General features: G+C 37.9%; 1 protein-coding gene and 1 pseudogene across 3 annotated transcripts; one reads left to right on the top strand and one right to left on the bottom strand.

Moving 5' to 3' along the window:
• Window positions 1-27,439, top strand: LOC146481179 (mitochondrial assembly of ribosomal large subunit protein 1-like). 2 transcript variants are annotated; one of them, XM_085108866.1, is made up of 4 exons: window positions 1-228; window positions 346-578; window positions 8,759-8,849; window positions 26,825-27,439. In XM_085108866.1, the coding sequence occupies exons 1-4, from the start codon at window positions 30-32 to the stop codon at window positions 27,004-27,006; spliced, it is 705 nt and encodes a 234-aa protein (XP_084964992.1). In that variant the 5' UTR covers window positions 1-29; the 3' UTR covers window positions 27,007-27,439. The 2 variants fall into 2 exon arrangements, with proteins under 2 accessions (XP_084964992.1, XP_084964991.1); XM_085108865.1 differs by having other exon boundaries at window positions 1-578.
• LOC146481180 (uncharacterized) lies at window positions 14,691-20,699 on the bottom strand (annotated as a pseudogene). Its single transcript, XR_014864574.1, has 2 exons — window positions 18,236-20,699; window positions 14,691-16,345 (listed from the first exon to the last, which is right to left on the bottom strand). The product of XR_014864574.1 is annotated as an uncharacterized LOC146481180 (transcript).
• Window positions 27,440-27,569: the final 130 nt, after the last annotated feature.

The raw sequence follows: 27,569 nt of genomic DNA on the forward strand, positions 1-27,569 counted from the left end.
CGCAGTGGTCCTGTGCGTGTTCATCAGGCATGTTTATGCGAAGTTTACTTTGCGGTCAAGCAAGTAGGGCTTATCCATTTGCTACATCACTATGCGTTCGGTTTTGTTGTTCACACTTTTCTAAGAATCTCACTGTCGATAGCTCAAGATACTTTCACCGCGAGCCTCGTGCGACCAGCTTTGATATTGATAGACTGAGGAAAGGATTCTTCAGATTTTCGTACAGAGGTATTAGTACCGGACATTGCTATCGCAAACAACGCTTTACATCTTATGATAAAAATGATGACCTTTCAAGGGATGAAGATGCAAACATTTCTAATATTTCGGTTTTTTCCGAAAAAGATGATACCTCATCCCGTACGAGGGTTAGTTCCGCTGTCGCAGAGTACACTTTAAACGAAGATGGTTACATGGACATACAAGATCTCGTGGATTTTCTTAAACGAGAGAGTGCTATGGACATTTGTGTGATCAAGACTGGTGGACACAGACGAAGCTATGTGGATTACTTCGTAGTTGTTAGCGGAGTGTCAACAAGACATCTGCGGGCTATGGCCAAAAACCTGGAGCAGCTGGTAGGTCGATATCTCTTTTTTTCGTGGGCTGAAGGGACCTGAGACAGCTAAAGCCAGCGACACACTCGGCGATTTTATACGCCGATCGGCGAAAATCGCCAGGTGTGCCCCGTGCAGCGATTGCGATTTTCGCCGATCGCCGCGATCGGCGTATAAAATCGCCGATATCTGGCGTGTCAGATATCGGCGATTAAATTCGTTCCCGGGATTTTCTGCGTTTATTGCTGCGAATCGCCAGTAAAGCCAACCTATTCGGCGATTTTATCACATGAGTTTTCGAAACTGCCACATCGCCGCGATCGGCGAAAAAAATCGCCAGGTTTGTCGGGAATTCACCTAAATTTACATGAAATTGAAAGAGGTTTTAAGAAGGGATAGAGTATAGAAAACCCAAGGTATCCAATCGATAATCGATGACAATCGATATCAATCTATATAACCTTTATTTACCCTCGGCAGTGTTTATAGCACAAGTGCTAGTGGGGCCGAGGATTAAACTTCATAAAGAAATAATACAAATTGAAAATAACATGGTTAAAAATCCCAACTGGCAGGAGGCAGACCAGCTGGCTATTTACAAGCGCAGCCGAGGAGTTGAACTTGGGGCTACCGAGAAACAACTCCAGCTAGTAGTCAGAACGGGACTTGAACTCGGGACCACCGGATTTCAAGTCCGGCGCCCTAACTACTCGACCACGCTGCCTCCAATCAATGTCAATTGATACCAATTGATGTCAATTAATCGATTGATATTGATAATCGATGACCAATCAATTCGTGTGGTTATCGATTGGTATCGATTATCAATACCAATCGATAGATAAATTGCTATCGATTGGTTGCAGATTGACGGAACCGGAATCGATGCATAAAAAACACAACTTTGTACGCTGTAATTATAAACACATTTCATTTTAATATTAACAGGAGAACAATACTCTCTTCTTTCTCTTTAACGTTAATGCCCCGTTCACAGGAATCCGTTTTTTTTGACAAATTTAAAGTTTGTTCCATGGGTCAATCTATTGACTTCATAAAACGGAAAGTGGTTGCATCGCACCTTCACAGAAAAATTCTGGTAACAGAAGTTGTACTTTTGCAAACAATGAAATTGCCAACAACAGCAGCATGAGTTGTTGCAAAATAATGAATAAAGCAGCAATACCTAGCCTTATAATAATGAACCTAATCACACATACAAACTAAAAAATCTATGAAGGCGCCAATTGTGTCTAAAAGAAATAAAATATTCAGCAGAAGCTAAAAAAGACGTTCCTTTTTTTCATCATACAGTCGAACCTGTATATAATGGCCACCCTCGGGACTTGAGTAACTGGCCGCTTAATACAGGTGGCCGCTTAATACAGGATCACTAAAAATACTCATTGGGTGTGGTCTATTGTCAATTTTAATGGCGTATCATACAAAAACACTTCATGCAATAGGACAATCAACACTCTTTCAAGTGATCAATACTTTAAACAAAGTTCAGTGCCAACTTGTAACTTAACGGCATAATATACGTAACATCGTGTAAATTGTCCTCTACTCTCCTACGGTATACAGTGCTGTATTTCTATGACTTACAGTTCACAACAAAATATCTCATGAATTCCGTCATTTCATAGTTGTTACGCTCAATGTTCAATGTCACATGGCTGAAGAACAAGTTAATTAAAGAGGAATTTCTTGCTAAAGAGTGAAGCATATTCAAAACAAACTTTTTTAGCGTTCGTAATACGGTACTGTACTTCAGCACTTTGCGGACATCTGAAAAGCGTTAACTATATTAAACGGCCGAGTATCAGCTTACAGTAGCTTTGTACATGTTATTTCTTTATCGTGATGCTGAATCGCTTTTTAAACACAATAAAACACCGCATAAAATAACATATGGCTTAGTTTCCATTCAAAAGTGGCCACTTAATATAGGTAAAAATAACAAAGAAAGACAAACATAAGACTGCCACAGGGTGGCCGCGGCCGCTTAATAGAGGTGGCCGCCTAATACAGGTAACAAATACAGCATTTGTATGAGCAAACAATGGGGACTTTGAAAACTGGCCGCTTAATAGAGGGTGGCCGCTTAATACAGGGCCGTTATATACAGGTTCGACTGTAGTAGTAAGGTCAGCAAGCAATGAGCCATTTTAGTTTTGGTGTTTGGTATATTCTGGGTCGGAATTTGTTTTACCAATTTCGTCCCCAGGGCTTCCTAAAACTGGCGGATGATCAGACAGGTAGAGTGCGTGACGTCTGTTCAAGGTTGCTGAGCCAATCGATAGCAATCAATGAACGGTTTTTGTGTGGTTATCGATTGGTCATTGATTGACCGATACCAATCGATACCAATTAACTAATTTTATCCATTGATATCGATTGATCGATTGAATTTCCGATCATCGGTTTCCATCGATCGGATACCCCGGGAGAAAATGTATTTTGGAACACCAACAGACAGTACTGTTGATACCCACGCAAGAGCACCCCAGGTTGCCAGTGGACTAACTACAAATTCTAATTTTAAAACTTCACTAAATCTTCAATATTTCTTATTACTCGGGCCGTAAGGCGGCACGAGTTAAGGTTTTGGTAGCATTATCAAATTCTTATTTGTTTTTTGGGGTCGCGATGGGCTGAGAGATAAGACTTCGGGCCACAAGTTAATGTTCTCGGTCTCGTTTTTTGTACTCGGGTGGCACGAGTTAAGTTTTCGGTCGCGTTATCAAATTCTTTAAATTCTCGGTCGCCTGAGGCGCCGAGTCTGAAGTTCACCACATTACGTGTCACATACTGGATGGCAGATGCAAGACACAAATGACTAAAAATTATAAGACTTATTCCTCTAGAATTTATCAACTTTATCAGAAACGGCATTCGCTTACCTAGAGAGGCATTTTCTATTTCCAAGGCGAAGACTCTTAAACTTAATGCGATGAACAGATGCGAAGAAACTTAATCTGTTTACATGTCTATTTTTATAGTGTCGTTTGTGCATCTTTTAACTTTCCAAGTTTTTCAACCATTCGTATTTCATCTTACCATTACTAGCACTTTAAAAATTCGAAGGTTTTTATCGTTTTTTATTTACTTAGCTTTTTTTAGTTCCTCAAGGTTAGTTTTGTTTAACCGAAAATTTGGCAACTAAATCAGCCTATGACCCCGCGGGCCAAGATAGATAAAGAATGATGTCTCACGTTTACTATAGAAAAACAATCAATGTAGAAACGGTTTCTGTCTTCAAATGAAAGGTGAATAACAAATGCTTTCCCCTGAATTTCATTTAAAAATATCAACAGCGAAACATTGAAAAACGTGCGAGGATAACGTACGCGTGATGCGTAATGTTACTCTAGATCATACCGGAAATTACGATCCATCATTGACCCGGCGTCACATACATATCAGGACCGTACAAATGGTTTCTGTCTCTAAATGAAAGGTGAAATCGTAAGGATTAAAGCCCGGGGATTATAAAAAGCATTCAATATGACAAATGTCGTTTTCCCCTGTATTTCTTCCTGACTGCAAGAAATGCAATTCTATCTGGTGGTTACTTAATGCCTCACTATATCTCTGTATCTATCTATTTTGGGGGAATTAGCGATGCTGGAGGTTATCACTGCTAAAAGATTGTAGGCTTACGACCCAAAAATCACCCAAAAATTCACAAAATACCCCACAACACAGATCCACGGGATAATGATAGGGTTTTTGGATTGCTTGAAATGTGAACAAGATACTTCCATTAAAGCCATGTTAAGTGGTAGAAAAATGGTGTTTTGGTGAAATCCCCCCTTAAGACGAACATTTTCAAGAAAATCGTTGATGTAATTGACATCAACCTAAAAGATGTAAAGAAATCCACGAGTTCAAGACTTCTGCCAGAGTTGTGAATGAAAACAGTAATTTTATGACGTTATAGAGTGTTTTCACATGACGTCATGGTAGGCTCGATTTCCGCCGTTCCCTCGGGTCCAGCTCATTTGCCTGAACAGCAGCTGGTAATCGAGCCTACGTCACGGCGGCCATGTTGGCGTCCCAAAACAAAGAAATGGCAGCCATGGACACCTCTGGGAATTGAGCTCTAGTTTTGTGTAAATACTTTCTTTTGTTTCAGTAAACCAATATGGCCGGTAGTCACGTGAATGAAAACACTCTATAGGACAAAAACAAGCTTTGCACCAAAACGAGGCTGTGCACGTCTAAGAACATGTGTCCCACATGGGAGGAAAAGACGCTGCCGTGTCTTATATAATGTTTTCAGCATCATCAGGTTATTAAGAGCTTCCTCGTGTGTATTTCCATTAAAGCCATGTCAAAATGGTGTTTAGGTGAAATTCCCCTTTAAGGAGGCATTCTTTTGGGCAATTTTGGCTATTATTATTATTCCGGTTCAAGAACAACAGAATAATAAACAGAACAACATTAGTTCCCAAATGAATGCAATTCCTCCTATTCCCATAAAACTGAAAACCTTCACAATAGAATGCAGTTCCTCTTATTCTGAGTATTCTGTATTCCACTCATTTTTCTATCAGGGGTAGATTGAACATAATAGTAATAAATAATAATAATGATTATATCCTTTTTAACTCGTGAATGCGCGCATGCGCAATGAACGAGTTATAGCGATGGCGGACTTTTCGCTTGGTTGGTTCTGTCGTTAACTTTCAGACATGCGCAGTGAATGAGTTTTAAATAATTAGTGGAAAAAACATGCAAACATTTTTTATTTATGGCGCATCAGGATATTCTTATTCAATCTGTAGGGAATAATTTGACGATCATTTAGTGCAAGAATGGAGATTTTTCATTAAATCTGAGCAAAGTTATAAGTTTTTTCAGTTTTTCAGAAAGTCCAGGGTCGTAAACTCAATTAGTGGAAAAAAAAAACAAGGAATTTTTTTCACGACGCATCAGAATAATCTTATTCAATCTGTAGAGAATAATTTGACAATCATTTTAGTGTGAGAATGGAGATTTTTCGTTGAATCTGAGCAAAGTTGTAGGTTTTTAGTTTTTTCCACAAAGTGCGGTGTCTTTTAAGAATTTAAAAATGATTTAATTAAACAGTAATTGAATTTAAAAATAATTTAATTTAAAAATTCAATTAGTGAAGTGTCGGCAAGACCTTGGGATAAACAAGACGCTTTTTAGAGAGTGTTTACGTGGCATGCATTGATGTATGTTTAGCACTGGTGGCCTTATTTATTGTAAGCCTCACTGATTTTTTAACCTATCCTCCCTTCGTGATTGAACTAACTGAATAGTTTAAGTCAGAAAGGTTGCGCGATATTGCATTGCGCTACTTGAAATTTTGCCGCCAAAAAATATTTCCCGCCAGCAAATTTCTTCAGCTGAAAGAAGCACTCTTAACTAAAAGTTCACTGCTAATCATAACTTTTTGCATACATGAAAACTTGACATCTTTCATCATATTTTTGCTTCTCATACAAAAGTATTACATCAAGTAGATTAGTTTTCTAAAAGAATTAGTTTGGCTGTCAGTTTTCACGCGAAAGCGGAAAGTGCCATGTCACGCATCAGTGACTTCGTAAGCAAAATTGTGCAAATTTCTGGTGAAATGGACATTTTTAGATCTTGTCAGCTTTCATAGAGGTTTCAAAGGGAAAAAAGTTTTCATTTTCGCAATTTACATCTGGCAATTTATGGGAAAGCAAAAGGATGTGGTCGATAAATTTTCATCAACTGTTTAATACATACCGTGTAGAATTTATTGAAATGCATGTGAACCATGAACGCAACTGAATAACTTTCTTACCGGAGTACAGGATCAAAACGTTTTTGGTACATTCATTGAATAATGAAGCATAATACAGACAACTAGCTTTCATTGAAATAATTCTTATTTAGCAAGAGTTGGTCATATTTCAATTATTTTTACTTGAAGATTGCATGGACTGAACTTCAAAGGAAAAATTTCACGCATTTATGTCGGGCATGAAATGTAATGCGACACTTTGTTCAACAGATTTCCCTTTGTGAGATCAGGTTGAGCAAAGTTATGTTTTTTTTTGTTTTTCCACAAAGTGCGTTGTCTTAAATTCAATTAGTGAAGTGCCAGCATAAACTTTGAATAAAAAAAAAAACAGGTGAAAATTTTTTAAACGGCGCATCAGAATAACCTTATTCAATGAGTATGGAAAAAGTTTACAATCATTTGTATAGTACAAGAATGGTTATTTCTCGTTACATAATTGGGCAAAGATATAATTTCTTTTAGCTTTCAAGGAAGTGTCCGTAGCTGTCTTAATTTAAATTACTGATGTGTCACCTGCATTCACGAGTTGGCTTACAGAAGCCTTTGATTTTAACTCCTAGGCTCACAGGTTACCCTGTGCAGCTTTGTAACTAATTTTAGCATCCAGTTGAGAACTATGCTACCATATATATATACCTCTATATTGTGCAGTTATCAATAAAAATTTCAGCTGCGTATTACAATCATCAGAAAATAGTAAGAGAAAGAAAAAAATTAACAAAAATACATTTAAGGAGGCTCACAACAGTTTTTCTGACATTTCTTAAACCTGAAACTTGCTCGAACATCAGAACAAATTATTCTAATGCCTCGGAATAATTAATAAATTTATTGTGAGGTATTAGAATAATTTGAAATTATTTTTCAATTATTGAAAAGCAAAATCTGTAAGGGCATTTTTGAAATATTTTTATTTATGCAAATTAAGAGCCTTTGGACTTATTTTAGCATTATCAAAACACATTCAAATAACTTGATATTGTAGCCAGTTTAGAAGCTCAAGCCTGGTACTTTCAGAATGTTTTGCTGTGATAAAAGACCTTTGGACAGAAGTGAGAAGTTATAAGTTTTATTTTTCTTGCGATTTAAACAAAAAATGTTGCAGTAACTAAAATCGGCCCATTAAAAATTATTAGTTATTAACTTGAAAATGTTCTTACTGATTTAATTTTGCCCTGAAGTTGTCTAGGTTGAGTAGTTTAAATCCTGAAAGTTTCGTTGTAAAGTGTCTGACCAGATTTCAAGATAATCAACGTTATTTTAAATGAAGTGCTTTACGTTACCATTGCTGTGGTAACAGCTGTTGCTTGGAAACCAACAAAAACATAAAATTTGATCATAGAAGCTAGCGTTCCATGTGAAACATTGATTAGAAAGGATTCACCCCAATTCCAGAAAAACTGTTGCGAGCCTCCTTAAATCGTTTGTAAAGTAAGTGAATGTTCATTCTGAAAACAGGATACATGTAGATCCCAAAAGAACACGAATAATGTCTATTATTATATAGCTGAACTGGTCTGTGCTGAAAAGGAGCATTCTGATTGGCTCCCTGAGCAATCTGAATTTTCCTTTATGGACCTCTAAGATGAATCACTTGTGTTTGTACGTTTGAAAGGAGAAAAGCATTTCAATTTTGACAAAAAAGGAGCAAAAATTTAGTTTTAAATTGAGCTTGGACTGTATGAAGTAGGGACTGTTCAAACCGTCATGTCAGAGTTTTTACTTTCTTGCACTTTCTCTCGCACTGCTTGAACATACATGTAAACAAGTTTCACATGGACTAGAAAGCAACAAGACCAAAATTTATAAATTAAAAACCTTACTGAACTACATGTAGCTTGTTCAGTCTGTATTGGGAAAATATTGTCTCATCCGTTTCTTCGCAACTTTCTGGGAGCAACATTTTCCCAACATGGAGGTCACGTTAGTTCAATAACATAATTGTTATAAAAATTATATTTCCCTACATTCGTGTTCTGGAATAGTCTTAAAAGAACATACCCTAAGTCACATAGTGGAACCCTGATACAATGCAGGTCAGAATGGTGAAATGAGTTCCCAAAACGTGTAAGAATACACCAGAGGTAAGTCAGTCCCCACACAAAGTCTTATAACATATTTAAATTCTCAATGGCCGCATACTGCTTGCGCTCAGAGGTCATTGTTCCACTGGTAATTAATTATTACACGTTCCCTAGTAATGTAAGCTTGGGTTGCCTGTGATTTTTCTCACAAATTTTACTTGTGGAAAATTATTTTTGTACATATTTGTCATCACATTGGTTATTTTGCTTGTGTATTAAATTTGTCATTAGCATGTGTATTCAGTTTTTTTGTTATTGTTGTTGTTGTGACATGGGTCCCATAAAATTAATGAAAGCCATCTTCATTGTAGTTCAGAGGCCTTGAGGTACGTGGTATTGGAAGAGATGGTCATGTTGTTGTGGAAGGTTTGGAAAGTGATCATTGGGTGGCTTTGGATATTGGTAAGCAGTCTATTAGCCTCTAATTACAGCTGCCTCTCTACATGTTCAAGTGATAGAGACAGCTATATTCACAGGCTCACATTAATTAAGTCAACTAAATTAGAATTAAAATCAGATAGAGGGGTTTTCAATAATTATTGAGTGTCAAAAGTAATTTCGCGTTTGCTTTGGTTTGCTTTGGTTTTTGCATTACTCTGTGATTGCAGGTTAACAAAACTTGTGCCACTTTCTCAACCAATGGGAATCCAAACCAAAACCAACTGTGTTTTCACAGCACACATTTTCCCATGCTTGGTGCCAGTTACATGTATTTGCTTCAAATTCTGATTGGCTCGTTGTATTGTTTACATCTGGTGCGATTGGCCAGAGTAATAATTATAACTTTTATTATTACTTTGGTTTTGGTTTTACGACACTGAATTGGAAACTGCTCTATCTTATTAGGTGATTTAGTGTGTACTATCACTGTATATGTTTACAAGTTGTGGCCACAGGGGTCGTCAGCACAACTTGTAAAAATGTACAGCAGTACTACACACCAAAACATCTAATAATAGATTTATTACTCAATTTGAGCTGTTTTGAAAGTAACAAAGAAAACTATGGGGACAACTGAAAAAAGTGCATGTATACACCTTAGAAAGCCATTTTTATGGTCAATTAACCTCCAAACCGGTTTTCTACTGTACAGATAACTAACTGTATGAATATTGAGGCATATTCATATGTGCCATGTCTTGCATGTTATTTGAATAGGACTATGTGGAAGTGGATAATAGAATGCTTTGTCTCTTAATGATAGTCTGTCAACAATTCATAAAGCCTACTGTAAGTGAGAAGATGTGTGTTTGTTTGAAAATAATGTTCACATTGAGAGTTAGTAACAACAATGGTTATCATTATAAAGAAAGTATGATGTACAAGGGGTGTAGACTATTTGTAGATTAACATTAATTTCTCCTTAATCTTTCTATTTGGTCAACTTTGTGAGCAATTCATCAAGCCAGAACATTATACTTTGCCTCATCAGTTGACAAGTTTTTTGGCAAAATGGGAACTTGTTTATAAACTTCACAACTTTGTCATTAATTGCCATACAGCTGTACATAAGACCTTCCCACAAGTTAGATGTTTCCTTACTAGCGACTGCCAATGAGGCTGTTATATTTTTGAATGTAAACATGTTGCTTTTGTTACATGTTCTTTCTGTTGGTTTCTAAATTCTTTGTAATTTCTGCTAAAATAACTGGTTGATGATGTTTGTTCAATTACTGTACATGTCTTTTTTATGTAACATGTTTTACTGCATCTTTGCATTTGTCAGTCATCCCTTCCAATACTCAAGGCTGGTAACTGTCCGGTTTTTAGTGTGGCTCTTTGTATCTGTTGTACTGACTTGACTTGACTTGTTGCTTCTATCACTTGGAAGGTCTGACAGATAAGCATTCAAGCATGTTGTAACTTGTTTAAAGAAATCCAGTCACGTAGCCGTAACAGTGTCCTATTTATCTTCATGAAAATGATCCTGCTCTGGCAGCACTTTTTTTGTGGTGTCACCACAGGCAGACCACCCTCTGTTTTTGTGGTGTAATTACTGTTTGGAACTTGAGACTTTATATTCACGCCACACAATCGGTTGAATTTTTTACTGAGTGGAGATATTTAAAGTCGCCTTTTACCTTTATCTTGATTGAGTCATGCATGGTATTTTTTTGCCATTCCGAACCATAGAAACCCAGTGGTGGTTGGACACGGGCCACAAAGCATGCTGGGGTGAGTTGTCGGTTTGAGCTCAGTTGAAACAAACCTTCGTGCTGTGCGGATCTCAAGGAATGACAAATTTTCACTTCGAAAGGGCAGAAAATCGGTTAATTCAGCAATTTATTCGATAAGTTTTCTCCAGTTACCGTTAGCACACATCGACTGACTAATTTAACGCTCAAAACGTTGGTTTTACACGGCGATCCTAGGGATCGATTGATGGAAAGCCGGTACAGCCGAAACTGCCCCATGTAATTACCACTTCCATACAATATTGCAAAACCAATCCTGTCGTCCTTCTATGAAATCGTACCTTTTGAATTATAATGTACGATCACAGGCTCGAAAATCTGGCATTGAAATATTCAGAGTTCATAACTACTGGAATCCTATTCTGAAGTAAACACGGATTGTAGGGAAATGAAGATTTTCAAGGCCTTGCTGGATAGGAATTTTGTTTTATCATTCTGTATACTGACCTATACTGGTTGCCAATGAGACTGGGACATGGAAAAAAGCTCTCACACAAGTTCAGCTTGCAAGAGTCATAGATTTTAGCCACACAGGAGTACTAAATATATGTTTGATATAATAAGTTCTTCAATAACTGTTTTATTACATCACATGTTGCATGAGGGAAATGAAAACATCAAATAGGCCATTTCCGAGTTGCCGTAAACCTCATTTTGAAAGTGAGGCTAAGTGCAAAGCTTTTCATATGAAAATCAGTTTTGTTTGCATATGAATGAAAACTAATTTTCATAATAAAAAGTTTGCACTTAGCCTCGCTTTCATGGTGAGACTTAAAGCAACTCGGAAATGGCCTATAGAGCATTTTCATTCATGTGACTACCGGCCATATTTGTTTACTGAAACAAAAGAAAGTATTTGCATAAAAATAGAGTTCAATTCCCAGAGGTTTAGTTTGGGACACCAACATGGCCGCCATTTCTTTGTTTTGGGACACCAACATGGCCGCCGTGACGTCATGTGAAAACACTCTAAATTAGTCAAAAAAACATTGTAAACAATGCCAAATACTCTACCTTCCTTTACTGGGCAGACCCTTACTTTGTATGAAAGACAGTGTATTGGATAAAGGTGAGGGGCCCTGGGTGCATGCTCCCTCTTTCAAATATTTAAAAGAAAATAAGGCCTTTTAATACAAACATCAATACACAAAAGAATGTTATGGAGATTATGTACATTAGTACCCTCAAACATAGAGAGTGTGAAAGCCAAATGGTAAGGTGGTAAGGAATCACAAATGAACAATAACAATTCAGAGTAAGTACAAATAGCTACTCAAGAATGATTACTCGTTTCTATAGTATAACAAACTATGATAGCAGACAATGACTTCACAAAAGTCCCCCCCCCCCCCTTCCCCATTACTACAGTGGTTCAGCCTTATGAAAAACTCCAAAAAAACTGTGAGCAATATTCTCTTTGATCTTGGAAGATTTTTAGTTCAGTATAACAAGACAGGCTACCAACAGATGAACTATCAAATCTCTGTTTTTATTTTATTTTAATAATAACAATCATATTAATAATGAAAACTGCTGCACATATTGCACATGTAATTAGTAACTTGGCAAAGGGGCACAGTATTATAGTCACACTAGATGTCCTCCTCTCCTTTACATACACTTGTCACTTTAAATCTACAACATATCCAATAATTATGTAATTGGATTGGAGAAATTTTGAAATACAAATTAAGGGGAACTCTGCTCACAAGGCATGCCCCCCACTCATAAGCTAAGGGCCTGTTTACATCGCAGTGTATCTTGTACACCAATGTGACGGTGGATGACTCGACATAGTTTGCAGAACATACCAGAGATTTCAGCCACTGACAACAGTCAATTACAATTGAGATCAAACTTGGCAAAGGGCGATAGTCACACCAGATGTCCCCTTCTCCTTTACATGTACTTGTCACTTTAAATCTACAACATATCCAATAATTATGTAATTGGATTGGAGAAATATTGAAATACAAATTGAGGGGAACTCTGCTCACAAGGCATGCCCCCCACATAAACTAAGGGCCTGTTTACATCGAAGTGTATCTTGTACACCAATGTGAAGGTGAATGACTCGACATAGTTTGCAGAGCATACCAGAGATTTCAGCCACTGACAATAGTCAAGTGCAATTGATCAAAATATTAGCATACATCTAATTTGAAGGTCATCTGGTAGAAACCTTTCTCTGGCGAGTTCACTGTTCAACAGTGTTGTCGGCCGAAGGCCGGTACTAGAGAGAGGGAGACAAGGCAGGCGAGAAGCCGCCGGCGACCGCTATGGGTCATTTACACCCATCTCAAGTTAAAGCACGCAACGTTTGTTTTACCATATCAAAATTAAAAAAATAACAACCTTTAATCGGGTTTGAACGCACCCAGAGTCTAGTCTTTTAGAATTGCAAATCTTATATTTCTAACAATATTTCTCACGGTAGCCGTACAAAACAGGTATCGAATTTTTTTTTTTTTTTTTTTAATTTTTGTAATTTTTGCATTTTGATTTTAACAATATTTACAAATTTCATGGTTATCAAGATCCTTAATTACATTTTCACCTTGGGTTTTAATCTCGGGTAACGGTACAGCATTTAGCTTTACGAATCTACTGCTCAATCCTGAACAACGTTTTTTTGTGATGAGTATCATTGACTCCATCCCAGTTCATTGGCGCACGATAATAAAAGAAGCTTCATTTCTACCAATAGTTTTTCCAGTCCCAGATGTTCCCACCATCACTGTTGATGGAAGTTCTTTAAAAATTTTTGATGTCACTTCTAAACAAATTTACCGCCAGTTCCAGGCGAAGAAGCAGGAAGTGCCTACTGCTCAAAAGAAATTGTCTGATAAATACCCACACTCTGCTGTCGATTGGGAGAAGGTCTATTCTTTATCCTTCTGCTCGTCCATGGACTCTAAATTAAGAGAATTTCAGTACAAAGTTCTAAATCGAATTGTTTTTACAAATGAAAAGCTCTTTCGGTTTGGCATTACGCAATCACCGCTATGTACTTTCTGCCAAAAAGAGGACGAATCCATCGAGCACCTACTCTTTTCCTGTAAGGAGCCCTGTGAATTTTGGAAACATGTCTTGTCCTGGCTCCGAGATAAGGATATCTACGTTGGCGAATTAAAGGAAGTTGATCTAATTTTTGGGAAATTCGACATTCAGGACGATTTTACTTTAATCAGTCATATTCTCTTGTTGGGTAAATACTATATTTATTCTCGGAAATGCCAAAACGCCAAGCCTTCCTTAAAAGGGTTCATTGCCAAAACGAAGAGAGTTTATTCTATTGAGCTCCATATTGCCAGGAAAAGAGATAAATTAACTTATCATTTAAAAAAATGGAAAAAGTTAATCAGTGTTATAGGTAGTTGATCAATGCTCTAATTGAAGTACAAGCAATCGTAATTGTATCTAGTAGGTTTTTTTTCTTTCGTCTAAGTAGCCTTCCGTAGATGTGTGTGAGAGAGAGAGAGGTAGATTGAAGGGCACTTTTGTCACGAAAAATAGGGCACTTATGTTGCATTAGGGCACTTTGGTCACGATAGGTAGGGCACCTTTGTAACCTCAGGGCACTAAAGTCACATTAGGGCACTTTGACAACGTTGAGTAGGGCACCTTTGTCACGTTAGATAGGGCACTTTGCAACGTTGCATAGGGCTACTTTATCACGTTGCATAACGCACTGTGTAACGTTACAGAATGCGTGGTGCCTCTATCTGAAAATGTTATCTATCAAGTATATTGTCTTGAATCATGTTTCTGACAATTTATAGAGTAGTCTGAATTTTTAGGCATATATGAGTTATATTTCGCAAAAGGTTTTCTTACCACGCTGTGCTACCTTTCCAAGTTTAAAAACCTCATTACTATGTTAAATTATTCTCGTTGCATAACGCACTTTGTAACGTTACAGAATGCGTGGTGCCTCTATCTGAAAATGTTGTCTGTCAAGTAGATTGTCTTGAATCATGTTTCTGACAATTTATAGAGGAGTCTGCATTTTTAGGCATATATGAGCTATATTTCGCAAAAGGTGTTTTTAGCACCCAAACAACGTAGGAGACAGCACCACTCGTGCAGGGCCATGTGAGTCTACAGTCTTGTGCTTCTTCACACTAATGATGTAATTTCCTTCACTTTGCTTTGCTTTGTTGAACTCATCCATGGTCATGTTGGCTAACACGCCCGATCTATGGGCATTCGCTACTGTTATTTGAGTTAGGATGAAATCTCGAATTAGTGTGTACTCTGCTTGGTTAACTTGAAGGCTGTGAGCCCCACCAAGTTGACCGATGAGGGAGATTGCCCTTCGCGTTGCTTCACTCTGTTCAAATTTGGCAACCATTTCGGGTGATACCAAGTTAGGAAGATCTTCATCCTGTTTCTCTAGATGCCTGCGTTGACTATCTTTCTTGTAAGATGACGACCACAAGCGGGCCTTCTCGTCGATTAAGGTAATGGTAGCATCGTCCACATTCACGCCTTCAGGACGCTCTGTTAAGCGAAAACTGCAGAAATATCTTAGACTTAACAGGTATGATTTAATTGTGTCCGGCTTGAAGGTATTTTCTGCATGTTTTTTTTTAGAACGTGTCGCGAATAAGTTTCTTGTCAAATAGTGACGCCACATCTTCCTCCGGATCAATAACACCTAGCATCTTGTCTAACTGTGAAGCATGTTGCTTTGATATCTTCTCAGGCTTCCTTCCACCATCAGCTGTCTGCAGCCAGCTGGCGAAAGAACGAAAAACTCCCTTGCTAGTTTCCGCAGTGCCAGCGCTTCCACCTTCACTTGTGATTCACTGTCAGATTTGCCTTCATAGCCACAGTTATCAGTAGTATCACCGCTACTCTCTGACCCGTCTTCTCCGCTAACTTCTCCACTGTCTTCTTGAACACTAATTCTTGCTGCACTGTCACTGTCACTTTGGTTACTGAGCCTTTTCTCAGCTTCGTCAACTGTTTTTGAAACTCGTGCTGACGATCGCCACGGTTTTATTGGTCGAGCTTCCTTCAATGCTGCTTTGTATTCCAAGGAGCCCTTCTTTATTCCCTTGTGTACTTGTTTTAAATGGTGGGACAACCGCTTTACTACTGAGCAACAGCCTGGAATAGGACACTTACGGTGGTGATGATAATCTTTCCACTTTTTGCTTTTCCGTTTTCCACGACCTCTGAAGAAAATCTTTCTCTCATTATAAAATGGGATGTCGCTTTTTGAGCTTTATTGCGTGCCCACTTATGAACATCTCTCAAATGGCGAGGAAGATCAACAACCCGCGACTTACATCCTTTTAAAGGGCAAATACGCTTTTTTCTGGGTTTAAAAGACACCTGACGAGACTTTTTCTTTCCTTTAACAGCACTGTCGTTCTCAGTTGTCGGATTGGATTTCTTATTTTCCTTTATATTACTGTTTTTGTGGGATTCCTGGCTAGATTCCTTCTCTTTTGTAAACTCACTATTGTTGTTATCAACTTCTACATTAGCATTTTTAAGTGTTTCGCCGGCGTCACTGTTACTGGGAGTCCAGCCAGTGCTAATTACCACCTCCTGAGAACAAAGATCATCTGAATCTCTGCTGCCAGGCAAAAAATACTCAACGTCATAATCCTCTTCATCGCAAGCTTCATGTTGTGTAATCGGCTCTGCCCTTGCCCATTCATTTCTCTTGTCTTCCAATTTTCTTCTGCACTGCAATTTCAGCAAAATAAAATGTAAGTTAATTTGTGCTGTCACTAAGACACGTATGCGGCCTCACCTCCAAAGAAATATTTTGCCAGTAGGTAGTGACCGCATTCAAGTGATACATATTGGAGTTGATGAAAATAAGTTTCCAGTTACGTGAGGATATCGTAGATAAACGGAACATTAGAAACTTGCAGTTCCCTTACCATAAAGCTTTATTTCTTTCAATCAAAATGTTGCTGCACGGTATGGGGTAATGTTGCTGCACGGTATGGGGTGGCTTGATGCAATGTAATAATTAGTGTTTCATTGCTTGTTCAACTAGTAATTGATTTGTTAAACAACACAGATTGTCAACGGACACTTTGAACTGAATGAATGGGAAACATTGAAACAGGGATCTATTTTCATTATCGATCGCTCAAGCCATTTCCGCTGCGCGCTGCGACTTTCAGCCGCTATAGAAAGATATGCGACCGTTCCGGCCCTTTACGGTCAGTTATTTTCTAAGAAGATTAATACCTGCAGGTGCATACACCTGAACTAGATATTTGTTATTTTCACGGCCTTAAAAAACGGGTCATGATAAAGTAATTATTATTCAGTGCCTCTCTGAGCGCCATCTTAGCGGCAGTGTAAAGGGCGACTTTTCTTTTGATATTTTAAAACAAGCAGGCATTAAAAAAAATATATAGTGACCAAAGCTTTCGTCACCAACGACACTGGATACGCCCTTTCAAGAAAATTATAAATGGCAAGAATGAATGAGAAATGGGGTTAATTTGCTATAAACAATGAACGCGCATTAACAAGGAAATATCTCGTTCGTATCAATGCCTGAAACAGCAGTTGGCACATTATGAAAGCAAGAATCACAATCGAGGACAAGAAGACAGCAAAAAAAATATAAGAAAAACGAAAAAAAGTAAAAGTTGGATCATGACTCAAACTTGACTCGGGCTCAAACTTTACTCGTGCTACGAGTAACCTCCCTTGTAACGGGACCGTTTGCCGTACATGTCCCCACGTCGATCTGTCTCCCACAATAACAACATCCAAAGGGCAGATTAATGTCACAGGGCATTATTCCTGCGTCACGGACAACGTGGTTTACTGTTTGACATGTACCAAATGTCCATCAACAGTTTATATCGGAGAGACTGGTAGTAGGTTGGCGGACAGAATCAGAGAACACCGCAGGGATGTCATCAATGGGAGAAATGACCTTCCTGTACCCGCCCATTTCAACCAAGAGAACCACACACTCGAAGATCTAAAGGTTGCAATTTTGAGGGCAGGCCTAGCCAACCAACAATACCGAAAGAAGCAGGAGATGCGGTTCATTTTCAAATATGGAATTGTTAGTCCGAGTGGCATGAATCAGGACTTTAGTTTTGCTTGAATTCGTTTTTTACTTTCTCGCGCGCCGGAGTGCGCCAGCACGTATGTTGCACGCACGCGCGCTTTTAGTAAATTTAACGAACTTTTCAGCGGTATAGTTTTTGTACCCTGAAGAAGGCAGCATTGCCGAAACGTCGGTTTGAAATTATCTTTCAGCGTCTATTTTATAACTTTTGAATTCACATGTACGAGTAACCTCGTTGGGAGAACTCGGATTTTCTTTTTCCGAGTATGCCTGCGTCACTGACTGCAAAAATGAACCATTTATTATTTATTCACCAGGGCCCAGTTGTTCAAAGCCCGATTAAGCTAATCCTGGATTAACGCAAACTTTGACTTGAGTTTAATTGCTAATGAACAAAGATTCTTCCAAAAGATTTTCGGCCCGTCAGTTTTGACTGAGACTTTTCTTTACCATTAGCTTGAAATTAGCAAACATAACATCACATTTATTTCACAACTCATTGTTTAGTTTTAAGGTACCTATCTTCTTACCTCTTCAATTCTTCTTTTATTACCAGTCATCAAGGCTTTTGCCAGATCCGACTTGCCCTTTGTTATGGCAAGAAGCAAATCTTTCGTTACTTCTTCCATGGTTGTTACCTAAAAACGCACACAAAGAAAGAATGGTCAATCTTAAATGTGGCTGTGAATCGATGGTGTTAAGGTTCTGTTCATACGGATTTTTCGCTGCGCCCTTTATTTGCCTTGCAACAACAATTTCTTGCTGAGTTAGTGAAAGGCAGACTGTCTTCTTCTTTTTGTTACTTTTCATAACCATGTGGCATGATACTTGTTTTTAGCAATTCCGGTGCAATGCTGGTTTCATTATAATTGTGTAGCAAGATGTCAGTAAAGTTGCCTTGTGTAAGGGGGCCCTCGAGCCAGTGGAGTGTTTAACCAAGAGGGTGTGCCAAGGGTTGGGCTGAGAGAAGTTTAGGGTTATAAATGAAAATAAATAAATAAATAAAAAAAAATGCCACACCACTCCACAATCCTAGTTTCACATGAGCCCAGTCCAATTTAAGTAAAGTTTCCATCTCGGCTGGATGGCCGGTTCATGTGCGGCTCTCAGGCGGTGGGAAAAATACAAACAAAAACCGTTTCATGATGCAAGGACTAACACTGAATCTTTCGACAATTGCAGTTCTTTCCACCAACGCCAACATTTGCTTAAACTGATTTTCATGTGATCGCTGCCAACTTTGCGTTTCACTGTCATCGATCGACCACATGGAAACAGCGTTCAGGTTTGCTCCAATCGAAAATCGTTTAAGATGCGTTGTAAAAATAAGCTGCAAATAACTTATCTGAAAATCTGACGCTGCATTTACATATTTTTTACCATTCAAATAGTCCTTTACTGTGGAAAAAGTTATTTATTTGCAAACCATAAAAAAGCACGTGTTACTCACCTTCAAAGTTTTCTTGAAAGGGGACTTTAGTTACGCCTCACAGAGTGTCATAGTTAATACGAAAAAGTTTTCCCAAGAAAATGTCGTTCAAACCGAAGAGCCAATTACATATATACTGGAAATATGAGAATAAAATCATTATCTAGTAATAAAACTAACGTTACAGAAAAGCCTAGAACGGTTATTCCTGGAAACATTGTGTGCTGAGATGAGATGTTTTTTTTTCTCGGAAGACGAACTATCGCAACACTGAGATCTTTATCGCTTAAAACAAATACCCATGAACACTTCAGCACCATCAGAACTGCTTTAGAGTTGTTATTGTTCGTTAATATTGTTAATGTAGTTCATGAGCAGATTTGGGGTAGTTGAGCTGAAGTGAAGTTTTCATTGAGTTACGGGAAAGCCCTACACACTCCGAAGGATAATTATCTGCTGTGGGTATGGAGCGAGGTTGCGTTTTCGTCGAGGTTTTTTCGAGCCCAGTCTTTCTGTATTTTCTAGATCTAAACCTGTATTTAGTTAAGTTTCTTTTTCACGTCCTTTACTTGAAATCTTTCTTCAGCTGGCTTCTTTTGTAGCCATCTAACCAAGAACAAATCACTTCCCAGAATTTACCTGCGCGGAAAATTTCCAAATTCCCGAGCCTGTGGTTGTAAGATAAAGGATACACTGTATATTGGCTGAAATTTTCTTTTAATACAGGTCCAAGAACACAAATCGAAAATAGTGACCAAGTGACGAACAATTTATCAAAACATCCCACTGAAAATGACGTGCTATAGGCAGAATTGACAGCCACGCATAGGAGATTGAAAAACGGGGAAGATGGAGACACCGTGCTTGCTTTTTTTCCCGGCGTGACCGTTATTGTAAGATTTTACTGAGTTACGCGAGAAATGTTCGAACTTAAACAACCAAAACAAAATTGTTTTTATGTAGCAAAAACTATGAATAGTGGTGAAAGCAAGAGCTAACTGAAATTGTTTGTCTGGGCTATAATGTCTCAGTACAGTGGTTTCAAATTGCCCGATCTTGCAAATAAAGAAATTAATTGCATTTTGAGCGAAAAAGATTGCATTGTGACACTGCCATGTAGAAGAAATAACCATTTATATTTGTTGTGCCAAGTGTGGCTGTAAGAACTCAAATATTTACAGAGTTATAACTTCATTTTTGTGACCGTTACAAAAGTTCCTGATCCCACTTCTAAAATCATACTTGTTTATCTTCTGCAAAGAGAGCTATTTGTTTTGATAAGTTTCGTGGATTTAAAGTTATATTTGAACACATTCTTCTGACGTGAAGAGATTTTCAAGAATTACAAAAAGAGATAATTTTCATCGAGCCTTAAAACATACTTGACAATAGGGCATTTATGCAACGCGGGATATCTGCAAAGCGGAAGTGCTAATATTTGAAAAAAAATTACTTAGTCACTTTCCTTTCAGCAATTCTTTTTTGTGAATGAAGAACATAACATTCTTTAGTCTTCTGTGGATTTTCAACTGAAAACTCTGCAATCTTCCAGAGATATAGTATCTTCTTCCTAAAAACAGTTTCTTCCTGTTACGATTTACTCTCGCTACTTCGCAAGTCGAGTAACAAGTATACGTTATCACGGCATTTTTTGTGCGAAGCAAAATCTCGGGAGATAAGACTTGTGGATGACGAGTGAATGCCCAAAAACAGTTTAGTGGGTTGGATACCCCTCAATCCACACAAAAAATCACTAAAAAAGCCGTTTAAAAGTACCATCCACGGACTAGGGAACTTACGCAACGTGGCAATGCGTTTTTAATTCCTTAAAAATTCTGAAATGCAAGTACAAAGTTAAAACTGTGTGTGGGTGTTGAATTGGTCGTTAGCAGTTAGGAAATAGTAAACATTAAATTCCATGAATCTTTTGAAGAAAGTTATAAAGAAAAGAGAACACGTGACCGAAAGTGCCCTACTTTCAATCTCCAGAGAGAGAGAGAGAGAGAGAGAGAGAGAGAGAGAGAGAGAGAGAGAGAGAGAGAGAGAGAGAGAGAGAGAGAGAGAGAGAGAGAGAGAGAGAGAGAGAGAGAGAGAGAGAGAGAGAGAGAGAGAGAGAGAGAGAGAGAGAGAGAGAGCCAGAGGCACGGGCACTTTTGTAACGAAAAAAGGGCACTTTTGTAACGCGATAGGGAACTTTTGTCACGAAGCTAGGGAACTTTTGTAACCCAGGGCACTTTTGTAACGTTACTGGGGCACTTTTGTAACGTTCGATAGGGCACTTTTGTAACAATAGGGCACTTTTCTAACAAACTGGCACTTTTGTAACTGGCACTTTTGTATCAAGTTGTACAAACTCTAACTGTTGTTGTTACCACTATTTAGAAAACAGGTTATGCACATGATTAAACGCGATAACCTAAAGTACCGTATTTATTCGAATAAACGCCGCGGCTTTTAATAAATTTTTGGCACTTAAAGGGGAAGTATCACGCAAATTTGCTGTCATTTCAAAACCCAAAAATGTTTTGTCTGTCAGCAGAAACAACGAAATAATTGTCAAGTTTGTTAAGAATTATCACCCCAGTGCAATAAAACTGTCGATTAGTGCCTCTGGCCAGTGACAGGTTTGGCCGGTTTGGATTGGACTTGAAAAATATTAGGTTAATGTTTTTCAAGTTCTCGCTTTTTTGTTTCCAAAATGCGCTAGAACAGATCACAAGTTGTTTCTTTCAAGAATTGAGTTGATTTCGTTCCTCTCGTCATTCTAGAATTATTTGGCAGCTGATTAAAGGTCTTATTTCATCATTGTTAACAAAAGATATCAAAACACCCATGATACTTCCCCTTTAAGATGCGGCGTTTATCTGAGGGCGGCGTTTATTCGAGGGCAGCGTTTATCGCAAACCTTGTAACAACAATTGTGATTTTATTGTCATTTAAACGTCTGTCGAGCTTATTGAATAACTTCCTACGCGCAAACACTGAGAACAACGTATTTGCAAAAGTCACTGGCAAAAGAAAGAGAGAAATCAGACTAGTTGTACCGGCAAGATTCTCGGCTGTTACCACGGAATTGCGCATCGCAGAAGTTTTAGAGAGGCTGAGCTAAGCAGCCAAGCTACGAAGTATAGCCACTTTGAACTGAATAACATTACAGTCGAGAAAAATAAATTTCCACGACTGGTTTAGATTGAATGTTGGCTTTTGTTTTTAAAGATGGGTACTTGAATTGCTTATATTGGTGATAAATAGATGCTTCGAATAAACGCCGCAATGTCGAGAAAGATCGCGGCGTTTATTTGATTTTTGCTAGTCCCTGCGGCGTTTATTCGAGGGCAGCGTTTGATCTAGGGAGGCGTTTATTCGAATAGTTACGGTACACTTATTTCACTTTATGACCGAGAGGCTGAAGCACACATTTCAACTTTTTGTGTATTTTAAGTATTGCTTGTGTTACGTCACTATTTTCAAAAGAACAAGATGCAATTTAGTTACTTTTGTTAACTTAACTGGAACTAACATATTCCTTTATTTCATAGGAAAATCAATTACAACAGAGTTAATAGCTTATTGATGCTGACGGGATATGATAAACGTGCGAGGGCGTTTGATTGCCCATATCCTGTGCTATGTTTGTAAAGAAAATAACTTCCTGAAAATTTTTAAAGTCGAGCACATTGGCTATAATTAACAAGCTTGCCGAATACAAGTTACAGTTGAAATCTACAATCTACCTTTTTAGTAATAAATGAAATTGAGTTTTCTTAATTCAAATTGTTGGCAAAGCATACCGTGAAAAAAGTAGCAATAAACGCAAGCTACATGAACTATCATACATTTTCAGGTATTCCCTAAAGCCGCAGCTACAACATTTCTTCTTCTTCTTTTTTTCCTTGTAAAGGTAATATGATTTTTGGAAATATTGTGCCACTAGCGCGTGGTAAGAATGGTACGTACAACAACCCTAACAGAGCTGAAGAAACAGCTTAGCAACTAACCTAAATGTCGAGTGTGTTTACATCATCCGAGTGCAATTTCCGCTACAAGAATATTCCAAACATTGCGTTAACCACGCAAACAAAAGAACAAATCGTGTGGCTGCGGCTATCTGGGTATTTTTCGACAACTGCAACGTTTTGCTAAAACAATGAACAATCTCGCATGCACTTGGATCAAGTGTCTTAATCATGGGCAATAGAGCGGTTTTCAGGTCAACATCAACAGTTATTGTTGCTCCTTTGGGTTGATGAGGTCTGAAATTGAACAGAAACACCGCGCGCTAATTTATTTTTTTACTGGCCAAAGTACTAAACTTTGTGCTAAAAAGTATTGAAAACCACTCCATTACCTAATGTCTTTATCATGCTTAACATTAACTCAACCGAACGAGAACAAGATAAACTTATTGCAAATACTTGCCATAGAAGAATTTTACAACAATCCGAGGTACAGCAAGTCCGCGAGAGGTGTAATCCTTGGAAAATCCTGAATGCCTCGTTAACTGGGCCTATTTAGATTGTGATTGGCAACTTTTTGCAACTTTTCGGGGAATGTGAGAAACTTTGTAGCAAAGAAGCAAATTCGTACAACATTTCCTCCGCATAGCAAATACTTGCCATAGAAGAATTTTACAACAATCCGAGGTACAGCCAGTCCGCGAGAGGTGGAATCCTTGGAAAATCCTGAATGCCTTGTTAACTGGGCCTGTTCAGATTGTGATTGGCAATTTTTTGCAACTTTTCGGGGAATGTGAGAAACTTTGTAGCAAAGAAGTAAATTCGTGCATGCAACATTTCCTCCACATCGAAACATTTAATTTTGAAAGCAACTTTCAAGATTTGTCAGAGATGCATTTTGTACGTATTCCAATTATCTTTTTATAAGCGATCTTTTGGAGCAAGTTTGACACAATCTTGAAAGGCCTACTCTAAACTAAGAAAGTTGATCCCACTCGCCTTTGGGCCCTTTTATTTATCTGCTTGTTAGCAGGCGTAGGTTGTTCATAAGGCCAAATTATCGCTTTTACGCGTCAAAGTTTAAAAATAGTGTTAAACAACCCTAAATGTTTTTAGGTTTCCCCATCTTGGAAGCCCTACTTTGACACCTTTCATATTTTAACCGTTTAACCGGTTGACGACCGTGTCCAATGAAACTAACAACGCTAAAACCATGAGAAAAGAGAATAGTTTCTTGGTATGGCCCTTAATAAATAATACGTATAAATTATGGCGTGAATTAAACTGCATAAGTTACATCTCAGACGGGCCTCTTGTGTGTGTTCCTTTAAAATGAATGAAACACACCCTTCGTTCAAAGTTTCACGTCGATGTTGACTGTTTGGATGTGTTCACACTTGTAAATTTCAATTTTATGATCTTGGGTCGCTTTGTTCGCGGCTTCGTCGCCTATAGATTGCGCAAGCAAATAACTCATTTGATACCGATTCTGGAGTTTTTTGAGAAGAAAAAAGGGGTGGGGTCGTTTGCATTTCGTCAGCCACCGCCTCCTTGTTTTAACCTAAGCCTAACTGGAAATTTGTCCGTAGACAACTAGATGTATTGAAATTCTGAAAAATCCTCTCAAAAAGAAAAAATTGAATAAAAACAAAGATATAATGGCAACTGCAGTAATAGAAAAACGCGAGATATACGCAAAAGGCAATTATAAGTAGTTAGAACAACAAAGATTTACAGGGCTGGTGCACCGTGCGTTAGTTATCGCAGTGCCTTCTGATTTCCATCATTGTCTTTAATGAATCAATTGAGTCCATAGTATCACTGCTACTTTATATTTTCTGAATTGAATTTGAACCTCACTGAGGTTTGCCTTGGAGCCTTTAGGGTGTTTTCTTGACACCGACATTGTGGTCAATCTATAATATAAAGGCTCTCACTATTAATTAAAACGTTCCTTTCGGATACGTTTCCGGATGTAGAAAGGCACAACAGCAATTTTTCGCATGTAAACCTACTCCCATTATACCTTTCATGATCATTCACCGATGCAATGAGTCACACATTCAACTATGTAAGCAATATATCAGTATCCTCAATAACGCAAAATGCGGCAAGGTTGAATAAACCCTTTTCACAGTGCTAGTTCCCTTGCATTTTATAGGAAAGACGTAAAATTTTTATCACTTATTTCTACTGTGGTTATGTCTAGATTGATGCCCCTTTTGGTTCTTATCTCTAAAGAATTTATGTAGAAATCACTTGTTGGAACTTCTAGCAAATAGGGACGTTTTGTAACGTTGCCGGTTTTAAGACATCGGTAACTTAAAAAATTCATAAAAAAATAAAAATACATCCAATTCACTTCAATCTTTCTTTGTCAAATTACCAAAGGACGTCTTAATCTTCCCTCAAAATCGTGTGAATGCTGGTTAGTTCAAATTGGCTAAATCGCTTTTCCAAAGTGACGATGCAAAAAACGGGCTTTTTCCGAATCGTGATTCTTTTCATGGACATGAAAAGTCAAACACAAACACGGCGAAATTTTCTGGGCCGAAATATCTCCAATTTAAATTACTGTGGTAATCGAGAGAATGGTATGGCATAGAAATGGTAAGGCAATAGCTACAATTTGGCAGGGAAATCGATCAAAAAGCTTTTTAAAAAGTGCTTACCACGGAGTAGGGATCTTTTGTAACCTCCTAGCCACAAAAAAGCGTCTTAATCCCTTTGATTTTAAAGTTACTTCTTGAATTTTGGCCTGCAAGGGGTTCATTATGAAAGGCTTCCACTGAAAAGGTGGTGTGCGTTACCACGTAAAAATCGGCAAATTATTGCAAAAGGAGGGAAATGTTACAAAAGTGCCTGACGATACCTATGGAGAGAGAGAGAGAGAGAGAGAGAGAGAGAGAGAGAGAGAGAGAGAGAGAGAGAGAGAGAGAGAGAGAGAGAGAGAGAGAGAGAGAGAGAGAGAGAGAGTGTGCGTGTTTTTGACAGTGCATGTTAATTGTAATCTTTTAATTTTCCTTGGCTGTATATATAATACTGTTTGTATGTTTGTTTTACTTTGCATATATACATATGTGTTATCACTTATCAAATATAAATGTAAAAAAAAAAAAAACTTAAATGAAAGGAATGTTAACATGACGTAGAATTGAAATAAAGTTGAGTATTTAAAAAAAAAAAAAAAAAACCTTGGGTTTTGTGAGGAATTAAACTGATTTTTTTGTTTTTTGTTTTAGCGGCAACGTTTTAAAATTGCGCGTGAATATTAAGGTGGGGTACACCTGAAAGCCGTTTTCACGCCGCTTAAAATCGGTCAAATGGAAATATCTTGTTTGCATTTCAAGCAACACAAAAACCCTCCATTCATAACACAAATCAATGATTTGGGGTGTTTTATGAATTTTTGGGTGATTTTTAGGTATATTTGGAAGGAAATAATTTTTCTTGAAGGATTGGTAAAATTAAAAGAAATAAGAAATGTTGAAGATTTCGTGAAGTTTTAAAATTAGAATTTGTAGTTAATAATTAATAGACGGATGTTAGTGTTCCAAAAATCATTTTCTTTCTTTTATCCATTCTTAAAACCTCTTCAAATTTCACTCAAATTCAGGTAAAGCCCCACCTTAACATGGTCTCAAGTTCCAAACTGTAATTACACCACAAAAACAGAGGGTGGTCTGGCTGTGGTGTCACAAATACAGTCAAACATGTATTTTCTTAAATTACAGGTAATATTGTTGTGCATTTCTTTCTCCCTGACGTGCGAGAAGTTTATGAACTGGAAAAGCTTTGGACGTTAGGACCCAAATTTGACGACCAGTCAAAGGCTATGTTTGAGCGAGAGGAATTTTTACGGGCTGCTGAGCTTGGATCCACACAGGATGAACATGCTGGTGCTGTTGATGAATAGAATGATCTCCATATGTTGAAAGTACAGTGAACCAGTTAATCTGTTACTTACTATCATTTGGAGGAGTATTATTAGAGCGACAAAGAAACAACGAGTGAAAGATGGCTTTAGATCGTCCTAGGCAGAGATAAAATTAAATGTAAAACAGAATGGGTGAAATCCAAAGCGACCAAGCTTATCATGGCGGATAAGAGAGTTGAAAACACCACCCATCACAGTGTTCTTTGTTTTTGTTACGGATGAGACCACTGTTATCGATATATCGTTTCAAACAGGACTCGTTTTGTGTGAGAAATTAAGGCTTAAAATCTGAGACTTTTTAAGCTAAAACTTTCAATGGTGATCCTTAATGAGCTTGAGAAAGTGGAGTGTTGGTGATTCTGCCAGCCATCCGAACTTCCGAATGATGAATTAAAAGTCATAAGTCGAAGTATAGATGGTTAATTGCGTGTCAGATTCATTGTTTGAAAATGTGCTTTAAAAGACTGCTTAGAATGATGCCCTTCCCCTCCCCTAATAACTTGTTCCAGGTATTCAGATAATGGGGTTCGACGCGAAGAAAA

This window comes from Pavona decussata, unplaced genomic scaffold (genome assembly GCF_977016875.1).
Source record: "Pavona decussata unplaced genomic scaffold, jaPavDecu1.1 SCAFFOLD_51, whole genome shotgun sequence".
In the NCBI taxonomy this organism is placed as follows: Eukaryota; Metazoa; Cnidaria; class Anthozoa; order Scleractinia; family Agariciidae; genus Pavona; species Pavona decussata.

What these genes read in the sequence shown, in the direction of transcription:
- LOC146481179 (XM_085108865.1), top strand. Translation starts at nt 30, where the DNA reads ATGTTTATGCGAAGTTTACTTTGCGGTCAAGCAAGTAGGGCTTATCCA. An exon ending in CCAAAAACCTGGAGCAGCTG is followed by an intron (nt 579 to 8,758) that starts GTAGGTCGATAT and finishes TCTTCATTGTAG; the next exon opens with TTCAGAGGCCTTGAGGTACG. An exon ending in TTGGGTGGCTTTGGATATTG is followed by an intron (nt 8,850 to 26,824) that starts GTAAGCAGTCTA and finishes CTTAAATTACAG; the next exon opens with GTAATATTGTTGTGCATTTC.